The sequence below is a fragment of the Rousettus aegyptiacus genome, unplaced genomic scaffold, assembly GCF_014176215.1.
Source record: "Rousettus aegyptiacus isolate mRouAeg1 unplaced genomic scaffold, mRouAeg1.p scaffold_m13_p_9, whole genome shotgun sequence".
NCBI classification, from domain to species: Eukaryota; Metazoa; Chordata; class Mammalia; order Chiroptera; family Pteropodidae; genus Rousettus; species Rousettus aegyptiacus.
This window is the reverse complement of record NW_023416312.1, coordinates 902084-919267: the sequence shown is the minus strand read 5'-3', so window position 1 is coordinate 919267 and position 17184 is coordinate 902084. Positions and strand designations below refer to the sequence as shown.

Here is a 17184-nt window from a genome sequence, read left to right as displayed (position 1 = left end):
TACTCATTCCGCTAGGGCCTTTTGTGTTTTCTTCAACAAAGTGTGCTAATTCCCTCTTTAAAACTTCCTTAATACTTTGTCTATGTTTGCTAAGTGCCTCGCATTATATTTATTTTCAAACCTGTCTAATACCAACTATTTTTTATCAATTTGAGAGCCAGTGATTTTCAATTTCAATCTTTTCCCTCTATGTCTTACCTATGCGATCATGAGCAAGTAATTCAATACTTTATAAGCATCCATTTCAGCTTTTGTGAAGTGGGAAAAATAAAAAATATGACCAGGGTGGTTCCCAGAACCATTTGATAAGTGAAAGTATTCTGCAAACTGTAAAATTCTATGCAAATGGTAAGTAATAATTACATAAATTAAACAGCATGAGCTGGCTCAAATCTCACAACACACATAAATATCTTGTTGACAAATAGTTGAATCAGATGTTTGGTTGTCAGCCTTCCGGGTGGTGATTTAGGGACCCCAGCTCCTTGCATCTTGAGACTCTGAAATCCCCTAGGATTTACAGGCCAAACCTAGAAGGAACATCTATCATGCCTACTCAGATTCCATTGGTCAGAACTCACCCACAAGCCATACTTAATTGCAAGGTAGCCACAGAAAATGCATTTAGCACAGGAAAAATTGACTGAGGTAGAACGATGCCTCCCTCCTCTTGGAGTCTCTGAGTTGCATACAGTGAGCGCTCAAAAAATGTAGAATCGGTCATTGACTCTATATAAATTTCACACTTCAGCCCAAATCCTCATAACTAATTACATATTTAGATAAATCAAACGACTGAACTTTCAACATTTTCCTCTAGTTTTAAGTCACATATAATCTACTTCATGCTCTCTCGATTTTTTTAAACAAAATCGTACCTCTCATCAATCTTAATTCTGTTCTCCACATTCTGTATTCTGAGCACAGTTCTTTACATGAAGCGACAAAACATCAAACATTTCTTTTCACCACGAATACTAACAAAACTCTTCCTGGCCTTCTTGAAAGACTAGTTGTCGCCATTTTAATTGTGCCATTTCTCTCCTTCCTGGTTCCTGCCACTTGGACTACCACGAACAGCAGAAGAACATCAGTCTTCCACCTTTTCCAACATTTTCCAAATCCGAACTTCGCTTGCCATTCTCTGTAGAAATTGACATCAAGACTCTCTTGAGTAATAACTCATATTTGGCTTCCCTAGTTATAGTCTTTATTTTAAACGAGGCCTTTCCTGGCCAGCTTTTTGAAAGTACAGTCCCCCCACCACCATGTAAACTCACCCCGACTTCCTATTTTCTTCCCCTGCTTTTTCTCCTGAGCATTCACTTTGACTAAAGCAGGGTTTTACTCGTTTCTCGTTTGTCGAGTGTTTTCCCATTAGAATATAGCTCCATGGCAGGACGAATTTTCATCCTTTCCAGCTACTTTCTTTATGGTATTACATCTGTGCCTGGTCCATGGTAGAAACGAGAAATAGTGATTGAATTAATAAATGACTCAGTGGTAGTTCTGTGATCTATGATTTCCATATTACTAATCTTTACTCCTCATACGTATGAAAAGATTTGGGCAGGGAGGATTAAAGGAGAGCTTTCTCAGAGTAAGTTTACCATGAATGTAAGCATTCTCGATCTCCTTATACTGATTACGAGAATTCTCTATTGAGAAAAAGGGTCAATGAGGTTGGAGAAGAGGTGGGACAAAGATCTGGAGCCTGGATCAGTAAAAAAGAGAACTAGCTCTGAGACCAGAAAAGTGTGCCGGAGTGCTGTCTTTGCTACACCTTAGCTACGTGACCTTGCCCTCTTAGATTTCTGTTTCTTTGGTTATCAGAGGACTGGGTTAGAATGCATGATTAACCAAGATCCCTTCTAGCTCTAAAATCTTCATGGTTCTGTGCCCTGGCCCCAGCTTCACCTCTTTTATTTCTGTAAAGCGCGGAGGAAAATTAATCTCATGCTTTTGTAGATTCTCTTGGCATATTTGGCATTTCAGAATCTAGTTGGTTACGCCAAAGCTCGTGGCTGGTTGGCAAAACGGGTCTGTGTGGTGGACAAAAATTCAATCATGTATATAGCTGTTTCATTGTCTAACAAGCTTTCGGAATTAGTACAGTAATTTTCAATGAAACGAGGAAGGATAAAGCTAGACAGGGCCGGATGGTTAAGGCGGTCACAACCGTGCAGTTTCACAGGCTTTGGAAGGCTTTATGGGCTCACACAGAAAAGCATCGCTTCCCATTGGCATTAGAAAGGAAGACTCATTAGAGAAGGTGGCTGTGAGTTTGTCCTTGAAGGCAGAATGTCGCCTGGAGGCCACGATTCCCCAGAAGAACTGATGGAAGATAAATAAAAACCCACAGAGGCCTGGCAGGGGCCCAAAGTTTGTTCTCTGTGTTAATAATGTCCTTCATTTCCTGATGCCTTTCCCAAGTGGCCAGCATCTAAGTTAATGGGAAAGGGAAGAAAAGAACCTGGCTTCGTCCCATGATACCGAAGAAGTGCCTAGATTCAGAGGCTGACACTCCGTTCAGGAGTCTAGCCAGGACACTCTTTTGTACCAATCGTTTGCTTTTCAGGCACCAAGTTGGATGTCCTAGAGCCAGAAGTACACCCTGAAAGCAGCCATCATGGGCACTGTCGAAAGGCCAGGGCAGCAGATTGTAATAGTGCTTTTCAAAGTCGAGCCTGAAACACAGTCACTCCAGAGAACCAGGTCGAGTGGCATTGGCAGGGCCCCAGGAATCTGCACCTTCTGCCGAATTCCTTCAGGGCATTCTGGTACTTTCCTAACCGGTCTTGGGAAACACTCAAGGTGGCGGGAAGACTTTGGCACGAGCTGCCCGAATTCAAATCTCTGCTCAGCCACGTGTTTACCGTGTAATCTCAGCCCCGTATGCTTAACTCCTATAAACCTGCAGTTTCTCATTGTAAAAAGAAAGAGATGAAATTACCTACGGTTAATCTGAGAATTAGAAATGAGATTTTAGGGTCCTTGGGACAAATGTTGACATATACTAGGCACTCAAAAATATATATATATAAATATCACTGCTATTATTACATTAGAGTGAGCAGATGTTCACCTTGTCAAAGTGCTTTCACGTGTCTCTTTTTCAATGAAACTTGTCCTGACCACTGTGTGACAGCGCGACCTGCTCCACACATGTGCTCCTCAACCCTTTCTCCGCTCTCCTTTTTCTTTTCTCCTGAGGCTTATCACCTGTTAACTGTGTAATTTACTTATTTATCGTGCTTATTGAGACCTAATAGTATGCTAACTCTACAAATGCAGGGGTTTTGACATTCGGAGAACTTTACAGGAAATGGGTGGATGGGCGCTCAGTAATTATTTCTTGAATAAATACTGCCATAGTATATTGCTAGAAAAATATATATTTTTCTTGTCTGTTTGTTTGGGGTTCAGTCCCATACGCCTTCAATTTCCTTACTTTTAAATCATAACCCTCCATTTCTGATAACAATCTAAAAACTGGATAACAGGACGGCAGTGTCTGGAGCACTGGAAATAAAAGAGAAGGCTCAGACATATCTAGAAATGGTCACTTGTGAGGTAGAAAGCATCCATCGACTAAATCATTAACACGTTCGTCGTTTTGTGAAAGTTCTTGCTTCTGCGACTGATATTTGGGATCTCAGAGAAAACTCATCATTGCTCTTGGAATGAATAAGAGCTTCAGAACAGAGTGGAGAAAACTGGCAGTTCCTTCTAAGGCTGCTACCGCATGATTCCTACTGGGGCTTCTTTTTCTGAGAGAGAGAAACAAGAGAAGGCACCACCCCATGAGCTGATGAAGAGCCCAGAGTGCGGTGGAGACGTGGGAATGTCACTTTGTCAGCCTGAGCCGGGGACCAGCACAACAGCGCATGTGGGAAATTTCAAATGAGGACTATTGGGGACAAGGGTCAGAGGTTGAGATGAGGATTCCAGACTTGGAAGCCAAGCTTTGCTTTGTGTTCCCTTTATTCCCCAGCGCAAGTTGCATTTTCTTAAAACCTCGTCTGCATGCCAAGTCAAAGGAGTCAGGCAGTAAATCCAGGTCATCAGACGAGAAACTGCCCCCCACCAGCCGATCCAGATAATGAAATAGGATTTCCATTTTCTGTTTTACATAACCACTCTTTTTTGAATAACCACTGTTTACGTGCCAGGGGTCGTTGGCTAGTCACTATGTACATCATCACCTTATCTAAATTTCAACACCATTCCATAAGGAGTCAGCCTAGATCATTTGCTCAAGTGATGCAGCAACTAAATGAATGATTTCTGTAGTCTAATACCTCTTCACACTGAGGACAGATGCTTCAGTATGGTGCCTCGGATATGGAGTCCATTTGCAGGGGAAGAAAGAATATTTTAGCCAGCTTGAAAATGGGGAGCAAAGGAGACTTTTAATGGTATTAACTCCTCTGGACTATTCATAACACAAACCTGCCTGATGCTCAGGCCAGCAGATGGCCGTGAGAGCCGGTACGTGCTCCTTCAGGAGCCTGCTCACCATGCCCCTATCTGCAATGACAGAGTGCGTGTACTGTTAGAGACACATACAGGTGGAAGGGAGCAGAAGCATGTTATACCTGAGCTGTTTCCAGTTCCTGTAACCTGTTGCCATGGAGCAAAAATAGCTCAGTTTTCTCCATCTTCCTTTCCTGAGTTATCCTCCAACACAGCTCCAACTGCTTAAAACACTGCCTGGCATGTATCAAGAACTTGAGAAAAAAATTGTTAGACTGAATGAATTCTGACTCTCCAAATGCACCCAGATGCCCTTACATTGCATTAAGTCATCCTCCATGACAGAGCCACACAAAAGGTCTAGACTGGTCCTGCCTGCGTTTGAACTGTTGCGCCTTTAAACAGCCAGAGTGGTTTCTTTCAGTGTGTTTGCTAATGAAAAATAAAAAGTCATCATGACTTCCAGTGATATTTACCTCTGCTAAGGAGTGTTAGAGTTTTAAATGCCAAAGCTTCCTTCTTGGTCCAGCATGACGTAGTAGATTAGCACGGAACACCCAGTGGCAAGTATGGTAGGCCTGGGTCCCAGCAATTGCTCTCAGAGATGTCCTTAATGGCTTGTTATAGTGACTTAGTAAATGGAGAAAACTCAAAACGTTTTTCCCTCTCGGTGGTTTATGGAATAAACTACATCATAGCAGTTATACCCTAGGCAATCATTCAAGATTTCAGTTTTAATCTGATAGGGCGGATTTTAATCGTGACAGTTTTATTTCTTCATATGTGCAATTGTTTACATTTTTTCTCTGAAGCAGGAGAGTCCAAAGTTCTTTCGATTGTTGGACTAGCGTTAAGCTTTGAAGGAACACGTGAAAATCTAAGGAGTTGTGTCTCCAGACAAACGCAACCATAAATGGTGTCCTTAGAAAATAACCAAAGTTACTCAATAGTCGACTAAAACCCAATAGAGATTTTGATGTGAAATAGTAAATGATACGTGAAGAAGCCCCTTGGGCCGAGTTTTATTTCTTCATTCACACGTGTAGAATTGGTTGATTAAAAAAATGAATGTGTTTTTACAATCCTGCTCCTTAGTTTCCACATTGCTATGTATATAAAAGCACAGAAGAAAAACAAACAAACGAAATGATTATTGAGTCATACTTTTCATGTTTAGAGTTTTTGTATTGATGGGAACAATAGTTCAAGAACCTGTTAGAAAATGTCTGATGATGCTCAGTTGGGAAAGGAAATTTCTTTTCCAACTCTAGAAATTAATGGCCAGGAGATTTTGCTAGAGCGTGACATTAGTGCTACTTTTAAGTGCAGAGAAGCATCTAGACCAAGGTGACAAAACCAGTATCCACCACGAAGACCAATAACCCCAGGTTATTTTTAATTATTATTTGTAGCCATTCCAACAACATATATTGAGTACCCATTGGGTAGAAATCAGCACCCCAGCACGTATTCTGGAAGAATGAATAAGTGGGTAAAGCAGGTGGGAACCTCAGGAGAGAAAAGAGTAGGGAGGCAAAGAGGAGAACAAAAAGAGGCAAAATTTAGGAGAGAGGGAAACAAGCATTCAACTGCAAGGAGGAGAAAAAATCAACTGCGGTTGGCTGCAAACGTCAGGATTTATTACGCTGCGTGAGAAGAAGCCTAGGGAGGCACACTTTCAGCAGCTCACTCACCCTTTTGCTCTCTCTGTTCTGCCATCTTCAGCTGCAAGACACTGCACTCATTTCCAGCATCTCTTGCAGCCATCGTGACATTCAGAAATGATGGTTCCTCTCCTGCATCTCTTTGCAATATGGAGGAGAACCTTTTCCGGAAGTTCCTGCAAGACCCTCCTTGGGGTACCTTGGCACGTGTGATCTTGCCTTAGTTGCAAGGGAGGCTAGCGGACAGAACTACAACCTTAGCAGACTACATCACTTCCAGGTGGACAAGTCAGATATTCCCTGCCATCAGGACATTTGCCTTCCAATGTTGTGACTAACCCAAAGATTTGAGGTCCGATGGAAGAGAAGTAACCAGAAGGGAGCAGCTAGACAAAGCCTGGCTTCAAGACCACTGCAGTTGAGGGCCCAAGAGATCACAAACAGTAACTCTAGAAATTTAAGGGGAGGTCAGGAGCAGAGACATATTGAGAGGAAATGCCATAACTTAGTTCTCCATCACAGCGTTAAACAAAAGAGAAGACAGGAATGCTTCTCTGCCGGCATATGGGGTAAGAGGCAGAGATGGATGACTTAGTCAAGAAAAACGAAATTGCAGAACAAACATTGGCCTTTCCACGTTATCTGCTTTTACTTTTTCTTTTAAGTGTTTATTAATTATTTTGTCTCTTTCTCATAAAACCTTTTATTTTAAATGTCTTTGCAAGTGGAAAGATACTTTCAAATCTGCTAGCCCTTTTGATCCACATAACATTTCCATAAAGGCAGGTAGGATATGCCTGGATTTTCAGATGAAAGAACAGAATCCTAAAGAAGATGCTCGATGTGTCCAAGTGTACATTAATTATGAGCAGCAGAGCCAAAACTATATTGCAGGGGTTATCGACTCTTAGATACTTTTTCAACAACATTCTAATTCCTGAAAAGAATATCTATGGGAATGGTCTACCTGGATGTTTCTTACTTCCTGTTTCCGATCAATTCATTCCCTTGACTTTCATTTCCCTCCTGAGCCTCTAAATTAATACGAAATGAATGCTCATCCAATTGAACTGAGCCATTAGTTTGAAATTTTTATTAAATAAGAGGCAGTGAAATGTGCAAATACGGATAAAGATTAGGGGCATTATTGGGAAAAAGGGCACTGGATGATGTTGTATGAATATTAAGCCGGTTCCAGGCATCGTTTCAAATTCTCTACCTTTATTTTCCCATTGGCCTCAATTTTCTGAACAATTCCTTTATGGGAAAAAAATGTGCAAAAAGAATGTGATAGCCACTGTACTACAGACACGGGCAACAGTTTATTTACTGTTTACCAGAGGGAAAGTGGGCAGGAGGGAGTTAGATAACGGTAAAGAGGAGCAAATATATGACGATAGAAGGAACTTTGACTGTGGGTGGTTCACGCACAATGCAAGACGCAGACGACGTATTATCAGAGTGTGTGCTTGAAACCTATATAATTGTATGAACCAATGACACCCTGATAAATTGAATTTCAAAAATGTAGTTTTATCATATGAAAGTTTTTCTTTTTTCTTTTTTTATATGAATTTTTAAAGCTGCTTTAAATCATTTTGTAACAATATGAGATATAAATAAATTAATTGGAGTAATGGATTATATACACCGTAGTCAGTCTTACATAATAATAGGAAAATGTTATCTACTCTCCCTGTAGTACATGGATTGTTTTTTATTCTTTGTAAATAGTGTCTCCAAGCCAAAATAATATCATGAGTTTTTTAAAAAGAAACTATAGACAGATTTCTAGCACTGACCCATTCTATTTGCATTTGTTACAAGTAAACATCACAAATGCTATATAAAATAAACCTCAATAGTATAATTGGTTGGGAATTAAGCCTGGTTCAAGGAGTTAAAAACTCCGAATTGCAGAGTGTTTAACAAAATGCTATGGAAAGTTATTTTTTAAATAATGACACTTCCCGTAGCCTATTCTAATAATGTACCCAAGTTAATAATTTATCATTAGACACACCACATGCCCTCAAAGAATGAACATCGTGATGCCGGCGTTCTGAGGAGCATGTGCTCTCGCTGCTTATTCTTCAGTGAGAATGGACTGGTGCTTGGAGCAAAAGTTTTTCTTACACGTCTAAGCAAAAATTTCATGTAATTTTTATTACATGTAAATTACACTAACTGGATGAAAATGCATGCATTTTTTCCAACTTGCTCATGGAGTTTTCTTTTACAAAGAGTTCAGGATATACATTTTTTGGGCCTACATTATTTTTTGCTTCGCTGTTTATTTTTTTTAAATGAGTACTCTCTCTTCTCATTTTCACCCTTTGGGCATTACTTTTTGAAAAATTGATATAATAGTGCATATTCGTTGGGCCGTATCCTCTGAAAAATTTACAGTAACAATTATCAGTCTTTTTATTTGTTTAATTTATTCAATAAAATAAAAGAATCTCTGAGCCTTCACCTAAAAGCTCTGCCTTTCTTTCTTTCTAATTCCCACTATATTACGTTCAGTCACAGAAATTTAAGTGCCATATGTGTGTCCCCCAAATTTCTATGTGCACCCCAAGCCTCCCCACTGAACCGCAAACCTTTATTCCCGGTTGCCTACTGGATCGCCTTCATTTGGAGGTCTCGCGGGCCTCTCACCCTCATCATATCGAAGCCACACTCCTGACCTTGACCCCAGCCTCCTCCTCATGCAGCTTCTCTACACCAGCCAACAGCCATCCCATCCTTCTAGGTGCCTAGGCCTCAAACACTGAAGCCATTCTTCCTTCTCCTTCCTACTCCTTGTCCCAGTTTTTTCTCTCTCTATCCTCAGATCAGTTCATGCTTTCATCTCTATCTTCACTATCTCAAGGATCCAAATATTTCCCATCAGCCCGTTAGATCCTGGCTCAGCGGTGCAGCATCTCTCGCTTCTAGGTGTATCCACAACCCCTATCTGCAGTTCCTGCTCCACCCCTCATTTCCCTGCAATCAGCTGTCAACTCAGCAGCCAGAACGATGACAATTCATGTTAGTTCTCCGCTCAAAACCTCCAGTGGCTCCCCACCCACTTAGATTGAGAGCAGAAGTGCTTATCATGACCCGTAGACTCCACGGCATCTAGCCTCGGCTACCTGACTCACTTCCTACTACTCGCCTCCTTCTTTTACTCCATTCCAACCTCATTGGCTTCCTTGCTGCTCCTGACGCAAGATCTTGCTGATTTTTTCTTCCTACTGCTTGGATTGATTTTCTGCGATTTCTTCATCAACTTCAGTTCTCTGCTAAAATGTCAGTTTCTCTGTGGCTTGACTATCCTATTTAAATAGCATTCTCCTCCCCGGCATCCTCCATCACCCTTCTTTGCTTTGTTTTTGTCCATGTGATCCATGCTGTGTTTGCTTTGTTTCAGTGTTTAATGCCAGCCTTCCCATATTCATCGTCATCTTCAAGGAGACAAGGATTCTTGTCTGTTTAGTTTGTAGCTGAATCCCAGCATACAGTACCTGGCATTCAGCAAGCATTCACCAAATATTTATGTAATAAATTAAAGGAAGGAGGTGGGGAAAGGCCAGAGGGAGAAGCACAGTGTTGCTGACGTAGAGGGTGTGTGAGGATGAGTGCTAGGGGACAAAATGGGACGTACGGATTGAGGCGAGCAAGTGGAGGTCTTCAGCAGCAGAGATAAAAGGGTTTTTGAGCAAGTGAGTGTCTTGATCAGAGCATTCTGACAACCATACAGATAAAAAAATTGATGCACGTGTTGAAGGAAATAGTATACAAGTTAGCAAGCTGTTGCATCAAAGGCCTTCCAAGGATGTATCTTTCTTTTCAACTAAAAACCCAGACTAACGTAAGGAATTTGGAGCTCACATAGCTGAACAATCCTAAAGCAAATGTATCTTGAGGCATAACTTTACCTAGGACTCAAATAATGTCAAGAGACACCTTTCGTTTCTTTCCATTCCTCAGTATTATTTTTTCAACTGTCAGCACAGTCCTCAGGCCTCATATGGCTACGGGTCCTGTGTCCTCTTTCTGAAAAGTCTCAGGAAACTCTTGTGGCTTTTCATTGTCTCTGATGGAGTTATATGCCCATCGCCCAGGTATCCATGGTCATCTGAGAATGGAGTGAGCACTGACTTGGACTAGGTTACACTTCAGCCTTGAGCTAAGGGTTGGAGAACAGTTCGTTCTCCAGAGGGAACTTGGGATATAACTGTTATATGAAGAGGGACATGGAATCTGGTAATGGCCAACAGATGACCACTACAAAGGGGTAATGAGGGCTTGAGTTCGGATCACTGCAGTTGGAATGGAAGATGGAGGAAAGAAGAAGCAGGCATCATGGAGATGAAATCAAGTAGCTCTCCTAGCTCCAAACAGGGAAGGGAAAGGACACAGAGTAGTCTGGCTACAACCCAGGCTTTGCATTTGTGAAACTAGGGTTTGGCAATGTCATTAATGAATATTCGGGATGAAGTAGGAGGAACAGATTTATGAGAAAAGGAAAGCATTTTCATCCCTGTTTTCATTAATAAAATTGTTTCCAGCTTCTCAAAACTCAAGAAGAATTGAGTTCCACAAGAGGTAGTAGGCAAATTTTTCCATCAATCATTTATTCTCAGAAGACTTATCTCTGCTGTTCATGAGTCTTATCTCCAAGCCCATGTGTGAGAGAATCAGACTAAAAATTTATTTTCTCTCAATAGTTTGAATTTCCTTTGGTTGAACTACCAGCATCTACAGAGTAGAAAACCTTTAGGGCCAAGTTCAATCTTTTCTTGTAGAACATTTCCATGTGAATGATTTAAGATTCTAAGGCTGTCTTCTAATGCCCTGTGGATTAGGCTTAGAGGAATATGGGACATTCATCTGCAGAACTCTAGCGAATGCCCTGTCAAACTACGAAGTGAGAAACTTAATTGTTAATGGGCCAGGATGCAGGGAAGGAGTGAACACAGGCACCGAATGATAAAATGACAAGCGCAAGTGTAGCAATCCACATTTCTTTTATGGTTACTCTCTGTCAGGTACTGTTCTAAGTTCTCAACACATAATAAGTCAGTTAATCACCACAACAATTCTTCGTGGTATGCACTATTACCATCCTCATTTTACAGGTGAGAAAATGAAGACGTATAAAGGTCATGTACCTTGCCGAGGGTGCCACAGCTAGGAAGTAGAAACGAGACTCAAACACAAGCAATCACAATTTATGCCTGCTGTCTTGAACTCTACAAAGCGTCCCCACTTGAACAATAAATTATGACTACCATTCCCCTGAACTATGATACTTTGCTCACTTGAAGCCAAGAAAATCTAGTCTGAACAACAGAGGCATCCAAGTAATTAAGCTATAGCTCCAGCCATAAGAGGGGTGACAGTTTGGCCTGAGTATGATGATTTGGTAATCATCCAGTTTGTCCTAAGAATTTAACTGGCCATATGGGTTGGTGTAGGTTGAGTTCGATCCAGCCAATCACTCTGTTCTTTTAACGACTCTTAAGGCCCCGTTTTATGCTATTAGAAAGTTACTAGTGACCACGATTTGCCTCTTTCTGGAATGGGTTTACTTACGCCCCACATTTTGCCCCTCCAGGTCCCCCCGGATCTCCAGAATGAAGTGCTGATCAGCCTGCTAGAGACCGACCCCGACGTGGTGGATTATTTACTCAGAAGAAAGGCGTCGCAGTCCTCGTGAGTAGGCCGGCTTTTCCATCTTTCTAAAGCAGCTTGGGGATTTCTGTTTCCATTTCTAAAGAGTTATGAAGGTTTACTTTACATAATTCCATGCAGAGTGACTTAAAGTGGTATTTTGGCAACTCTCTGGCCTATCCGATCAGTTTACCTAACCAGAAAATGTTTCAGTCTTACCGACCCACTTATCGAATTAGAAACTGCTTTACAGGATTTTTCTTTTTCATTTTTGGCTTTTTCTAGTCCCTTGAAGTCCTTTTGACTGTGTTTACCAGAAAGAAAAAAAAAAGCACTAAATCACTGGCAAGAAGCTCAAGGGATTGACTAGGATGCACATCAGTGATTCTACTTCTAGAATCCTGATAACTCTACTTAGGGGCCTGTAAAGCTGATCCTGGATGCATCTTATGTGTGTCATTTATGACTATGAGCCACGCATTACCAAACCACAAGGCAGGCCTCGGCTGAGGCTCAGGTGTCCGTTTGGAATTAGAGGAAGGACCCTCTTGATTCTCCCTCCCTTTATAGTTAGCATCTTTTGATGAAAATGCACGCTGATCTCCACATGCACCTGTTTGCAATGAGTAAAAATGCAAGCCATGCCGCAGGCTATGATTTGCTGCCATTTTTGCCTCCGAAGGCAGAGCACTGAATTTTTGCATTAGCCAGATTTAATGATTAATCACTTGGTACAGACGCGGAGCACTTAGCAAGTCCAGTTAAGGGGATAATATTGCATCATGAACCAGGAGCGATGTTGCCACCATGACGCCAAGCCTTAAGATTGTGACAGGAAAACTTGTTATCCTGTCATGAAAGCATCATTTATGTTGTGCTTTTAATCTACTGAATTTCAACAATTGCAAGACACATTGCCCCCATGTTTCATCTTCTCTGACGTTGCGATTAACCTTATAACCAATGGCATGTCCTGATTTAGTTCATAGCATTTTTTGTCTTCCTTAATCATATATAAAATAACAGTATGTCTTATTCAATGATATCTTAGAAACATCGACACAGGTCAAATTGCTCCTTTATATTGATGCTGAATTTGATGCATTAATTTTCATTTAAAACTATGTCAGTTATAAAAATGTGATATCCTTTAGAGAAATTTGGTGAGAAGGAATTCCACATTGTTCAGGCCTCCCTTTCCCTGGGTCATTACATTAACAGCACTGCTAAATTCAGCTTCACTTCGTTTCCTGTAGAGCAGGGAAAAATTTCTAACTGAATCATCCTTTCGAACGCACTTTTAAAAATCCACCTCTTGCCAATCATTATCGGGCCAAATTCTGATGCAAGTAAGACTTTCTGCCTGGATTCAAAAGCTTTAAGTAAGCCACGAGTGAGTAGAAATATATTCAAATGATATAAGTGAGCTGGCATTTCCTGCTCTTGCTTTTCATATCAGAGAATTGGGCTCACTTAAATTTTTCCTAGAGTTTTAACTGTTATCAAGGTATAAGTTCTAATTTAAGCTAACAAATGGCTTTTTCTCACAGTATATCTTGCATCTCCAGAATTTTAATGAACTCACTTATTTTCCACCTCCTTTCAAGAAAACAGACATGGTGACATTTCTATTTGTGAAGCTCTCATTAATCTGCATTTATAATATTTTATGAGTACTCTGTGGGAAAGCTAGAAAACACACACCTAAAAAAGCCACTGATTTTGACTTGCCAAATTTCTGTTTTTATATGACATTTGAAAATATATGCATTGTACTTTTGAAGGGTGGTTGATAATAGTTATTTTTATGTGGTTTGTAAGTACACTCCTTGCATATAAATGCCAAGAAGTGTACCATCTTTCTTTACTCTTAAAAAAAGGAAAAAAAGTATACATGTTAAGCTCATTCCGAGCTGTGCAATTCCCTAGCCCTGTCCCCGTGGGAATGAGAATCGTAAGGTCTAGGCAAGCTTGCCCTAGGCCAAGACCTTAGGTGAGTGTCAGGGCTTCCAGGACAGGGAGGTGGACTCGGGGATGCTCCGTGGATGTCATAGACTCGTGTTACCGATCAGAACACATTTGGAGAAGACTCTTAGCAGGAAGGAGAAGGGAGTGTTTGGTTTTATTCCTCTAGGTACAAGCCAAGGATCGGCCCAGATTGATAACGATGTCATGAAGTAAAAATACATAAATTAATAAATAGATATTTATTTTTAATGGCCTTTGGAGGCTCGAGTGTCCTAGTCCTCAAGCTGTAGTTCGTTTCTTCGCGCCTTAATCACATGCTTCTCAGTCTTTCCCGTGCGCACAGATTGCCAGGGGATCTTGTTATAATGCACTTTCTAAATCAGTAGGTCTCAAAATAAATCAGTAGGTCTCGGGGAGAGAGTCTTAAGAATCTGCATTGCTCACGAGTTCCCAGATGACGCTGCGATGCCGCTGGTCCATGATCCACGCTTTGAGGAGCGAAAGCCTCAAATATCAAGGCATATTCTTGACTTTGAGAGCTTGCAAACTTGTCGAAGGAGCCCTACAAGGCTAAAAGTAATCGGATGCATGCTCTTATGTCGCAGAGTGCAAAATGACACGTGCTGGGCCATTGGTTCTCAGACTTGCTTGTCCAACATGAATTCCCTGGCGAGCTTGAAATACAAATATGCCTGGGTGCCAGCCCTAGAGATCCTGATCCATTTGTTCTGGGGTGCAGTCTGGACATTGGGGCTTTTAATAGCTTCCTGTGTGACTCTCCAGAGCAGCTGAGGGAAGGACACAGGCTTGGGTCCACCACAATAGAGGCCACATATTTACTATCACGGGGATTTGAGGTGGGGGATCTTTAACACTAAAAAGGGGTCTTTGTGTTGACCAAGAAAGGGAACCGATACTCCAGACCTTAATACACTTGGAGTTTGGAGGAGAGAAAGAGATGTGACCTGCAGCCTCGGGAATGCCTTCTGAGAAGAGCAAAGATTTGCAGTGAATTTGAAGATTGAAGAGGTGTCAGCAGGCCTGGATGTTTGGGGATCTCAAAGCATGGCCTGGACATAGAGTAAATTTGTTGCCTGGCGGGGGCACATTCAAGGGCCGGCCGGCAGAGAGGGCAGGAGCCTTCAATGGCAGGTTTAGGGGTGGCGCTTAAGAAACAGTAGCAATGAATTACAGTGATGATAGCTCACGACAGTGATAGATTAAAGTGGTGAGGAATTACAGTCCGCCACCTGCCAGACAGTGCTGGCTACGTCAGTAGGGCTACACCATGAGCTGTCTACCAGTAGCTCACACCTGTATAGGATGACACGCTGCTTACGAGCTTCGGATCCAGAACCAAATCGCCTGAGTTCCAACTCCAGTTTCACTGCTATTAGCTGTGCGGTGCCAGGTCAATAAATTCATCCCTCTCTGTCTCAGGTTCCTCATCTGTAAACTAGAATCAAAAGTAGCACCAGCTTTATAGGCCTGTTGCGCTGCTAGAATACTAGCTGTTTTTTTTTTTAATGTGTTAGTGATTGCTATCATGTTAGTTGACATTTCACCATTGTCATTGACAAGTACTTAGCAAAGACTTGGGCATCGCCAAAATCCACCTCGCCACCCACGAGACGGCCACATGTGAAGCAGCTATGGCGAAGCCCAGCTGCACACGCCTTAGCTAACTGGCATCAGGATGACGGTCCTGGTTCTGGAATAAGGGGTGAGGACGAAAAGGCTCTGAAGTGGGAACACCACCTGCTCTCACTAGGCCAGGTAGATTTCAGAAGGGACTGGAGGCGACCGCGTGTCTGCAGGTAATGAGGCAGAGGACCTGGGCAACCTTGGCACAATGATAATGCATGGAATTCTTGTTTTGAAGACTTTATGTAGTGAAAACTCAGCTAAAAGGTAGGGGGCTGGGTAATAAAAGGTGACAGTCAAAGAATTTGCAGGAAGACAAGAGAGTAGGAAGCAGCAGTACCTCTTAAAATCACCACCTGGAGGGTCGGGCCTGGTTAGTACTTGGATGGGAGACCACCTAGGAAGACCAGGTGCTGTAGGCGTAAAAAATATACATATAATAATAATAATATTAATAAAATAAAATGACCACCTGGAGTGCAGCGATGCACGGGCTTCCTCAGTATTCTCTTCAGACCCTTTGGGTTTTTTTTTTTTTTTCCCCCCCGAAGCTTCTGTTCTTTGCCTGTGTCTCACGGGGAAACTGGACAAGATTTTGTTTGCAGTGGAAAAGTAACTTTCCAGGAGTATAGAACTCAGAACAAAACCATATTTGTTGTAACTTCTGTTTTGAAAGATCAGACATTTAGTGACGCTTGGGAAGTTTGTTTTGTTTTGGTTTGAGTTTTTCTCTTCATGCAAACAAAAGAATTGGGGGAATGAAAGGAGGATTCATTGTTTTTCCCTGTGCGTGTCTACTTACATTTTTGGCTTCAACCAAAATGGAATGCCGGAGGGAGACCAGAAATTTATATTACTAGCAATGCAGGACTTCAGGTTTATTAGTTGCTTGTCTAGTATATTTATTAGACTTATATGCTCTTTTCTGCAAAGATATTTAAAATAGACCTCCCTCCTTTGATTTAGGGATGTAAAGAGACGGGGGACGAGAATGGAAGGTAAATCAAAAAGAACAAGGTGTGTCAAATGTGGGCATTTGCGACAGAGAGGGCGATCCTAGCAGGGCCAGCACCAGGGTGAGGAGAGGGGCCGCTCACCTCAATGCGGAATTTAAGGGTGTGCTCGAAAACTCAGCCATCGAAATGAACAATATTGAAATGTAATATCTTTAAAAATCAAAGTTACTGCCAAAAATCTACGATGAACAAAATATTAAAACATTTTTCAAAGACTAGTGCCAGGCCACACCTTGGACCTTGAAGCAAAAGGTAAAATGTAAGCACCTGACTCTAATGGAAGCCAGTTATCAATAGTGTTTCGAAAATGTATTTCTTTACTTTCAATCGAGAGAGCTGTGCTTTTTGACAATTTCTCTGGACCAGTAGCAATCTTAAATAATTTTTAATTAACTCATTAAAATAATAACAAAATTCTATTTTGGCATAAATAAAGCATTTAAATTTAATATAATGTTATAAGTTCTAACGTATGTCCTTTTCCATTTTTCTGTATTTTTCAACTGCTTTAATGTTCTGGGAAAAAATTAACCGTCAAAAAATTACATAAAACCTTGTATACCTAGATGGTATATAAAACTAAGCAGAGCATTTTCCCTGCCGTATTCAGGAAACAAAATCAAATTAAAACGATTTGTAACTGCATTTGGGGAGAAGGCTGATATGGATAAACCAAATCCATCACTACGTATATTTTCAATTTCATTGTATCTAATTCTGTTAGCAGCCTTCACAAAGTTTTTATTGAAATTGCC

General features: G+C 41.3%; 1 protein-coding gene across 2 annotated transcripts in view; it reads left to right on the top strand.

The window, feature by feature from the left end:
• Nucleotides 1–17184, top strand: part of ARHGAP6 (Rho GTPase activating protein 6) — a 436053-nt gene that overhangs the window by 403196 nt on the left and 15673 nt on the right. For both annotated transcript variants that reach the window (XM_036226473.1, XM_016131718.2), the window contains exon 10: nt 11746–11843. In XM_036226473.1, coding sequence (XP_036082366.1) covers nt 11746–11843 — 98 coding nt within the window. The remainder of the gene's footprint in view (nt 1–11745; nt 11844–17184) is intronic.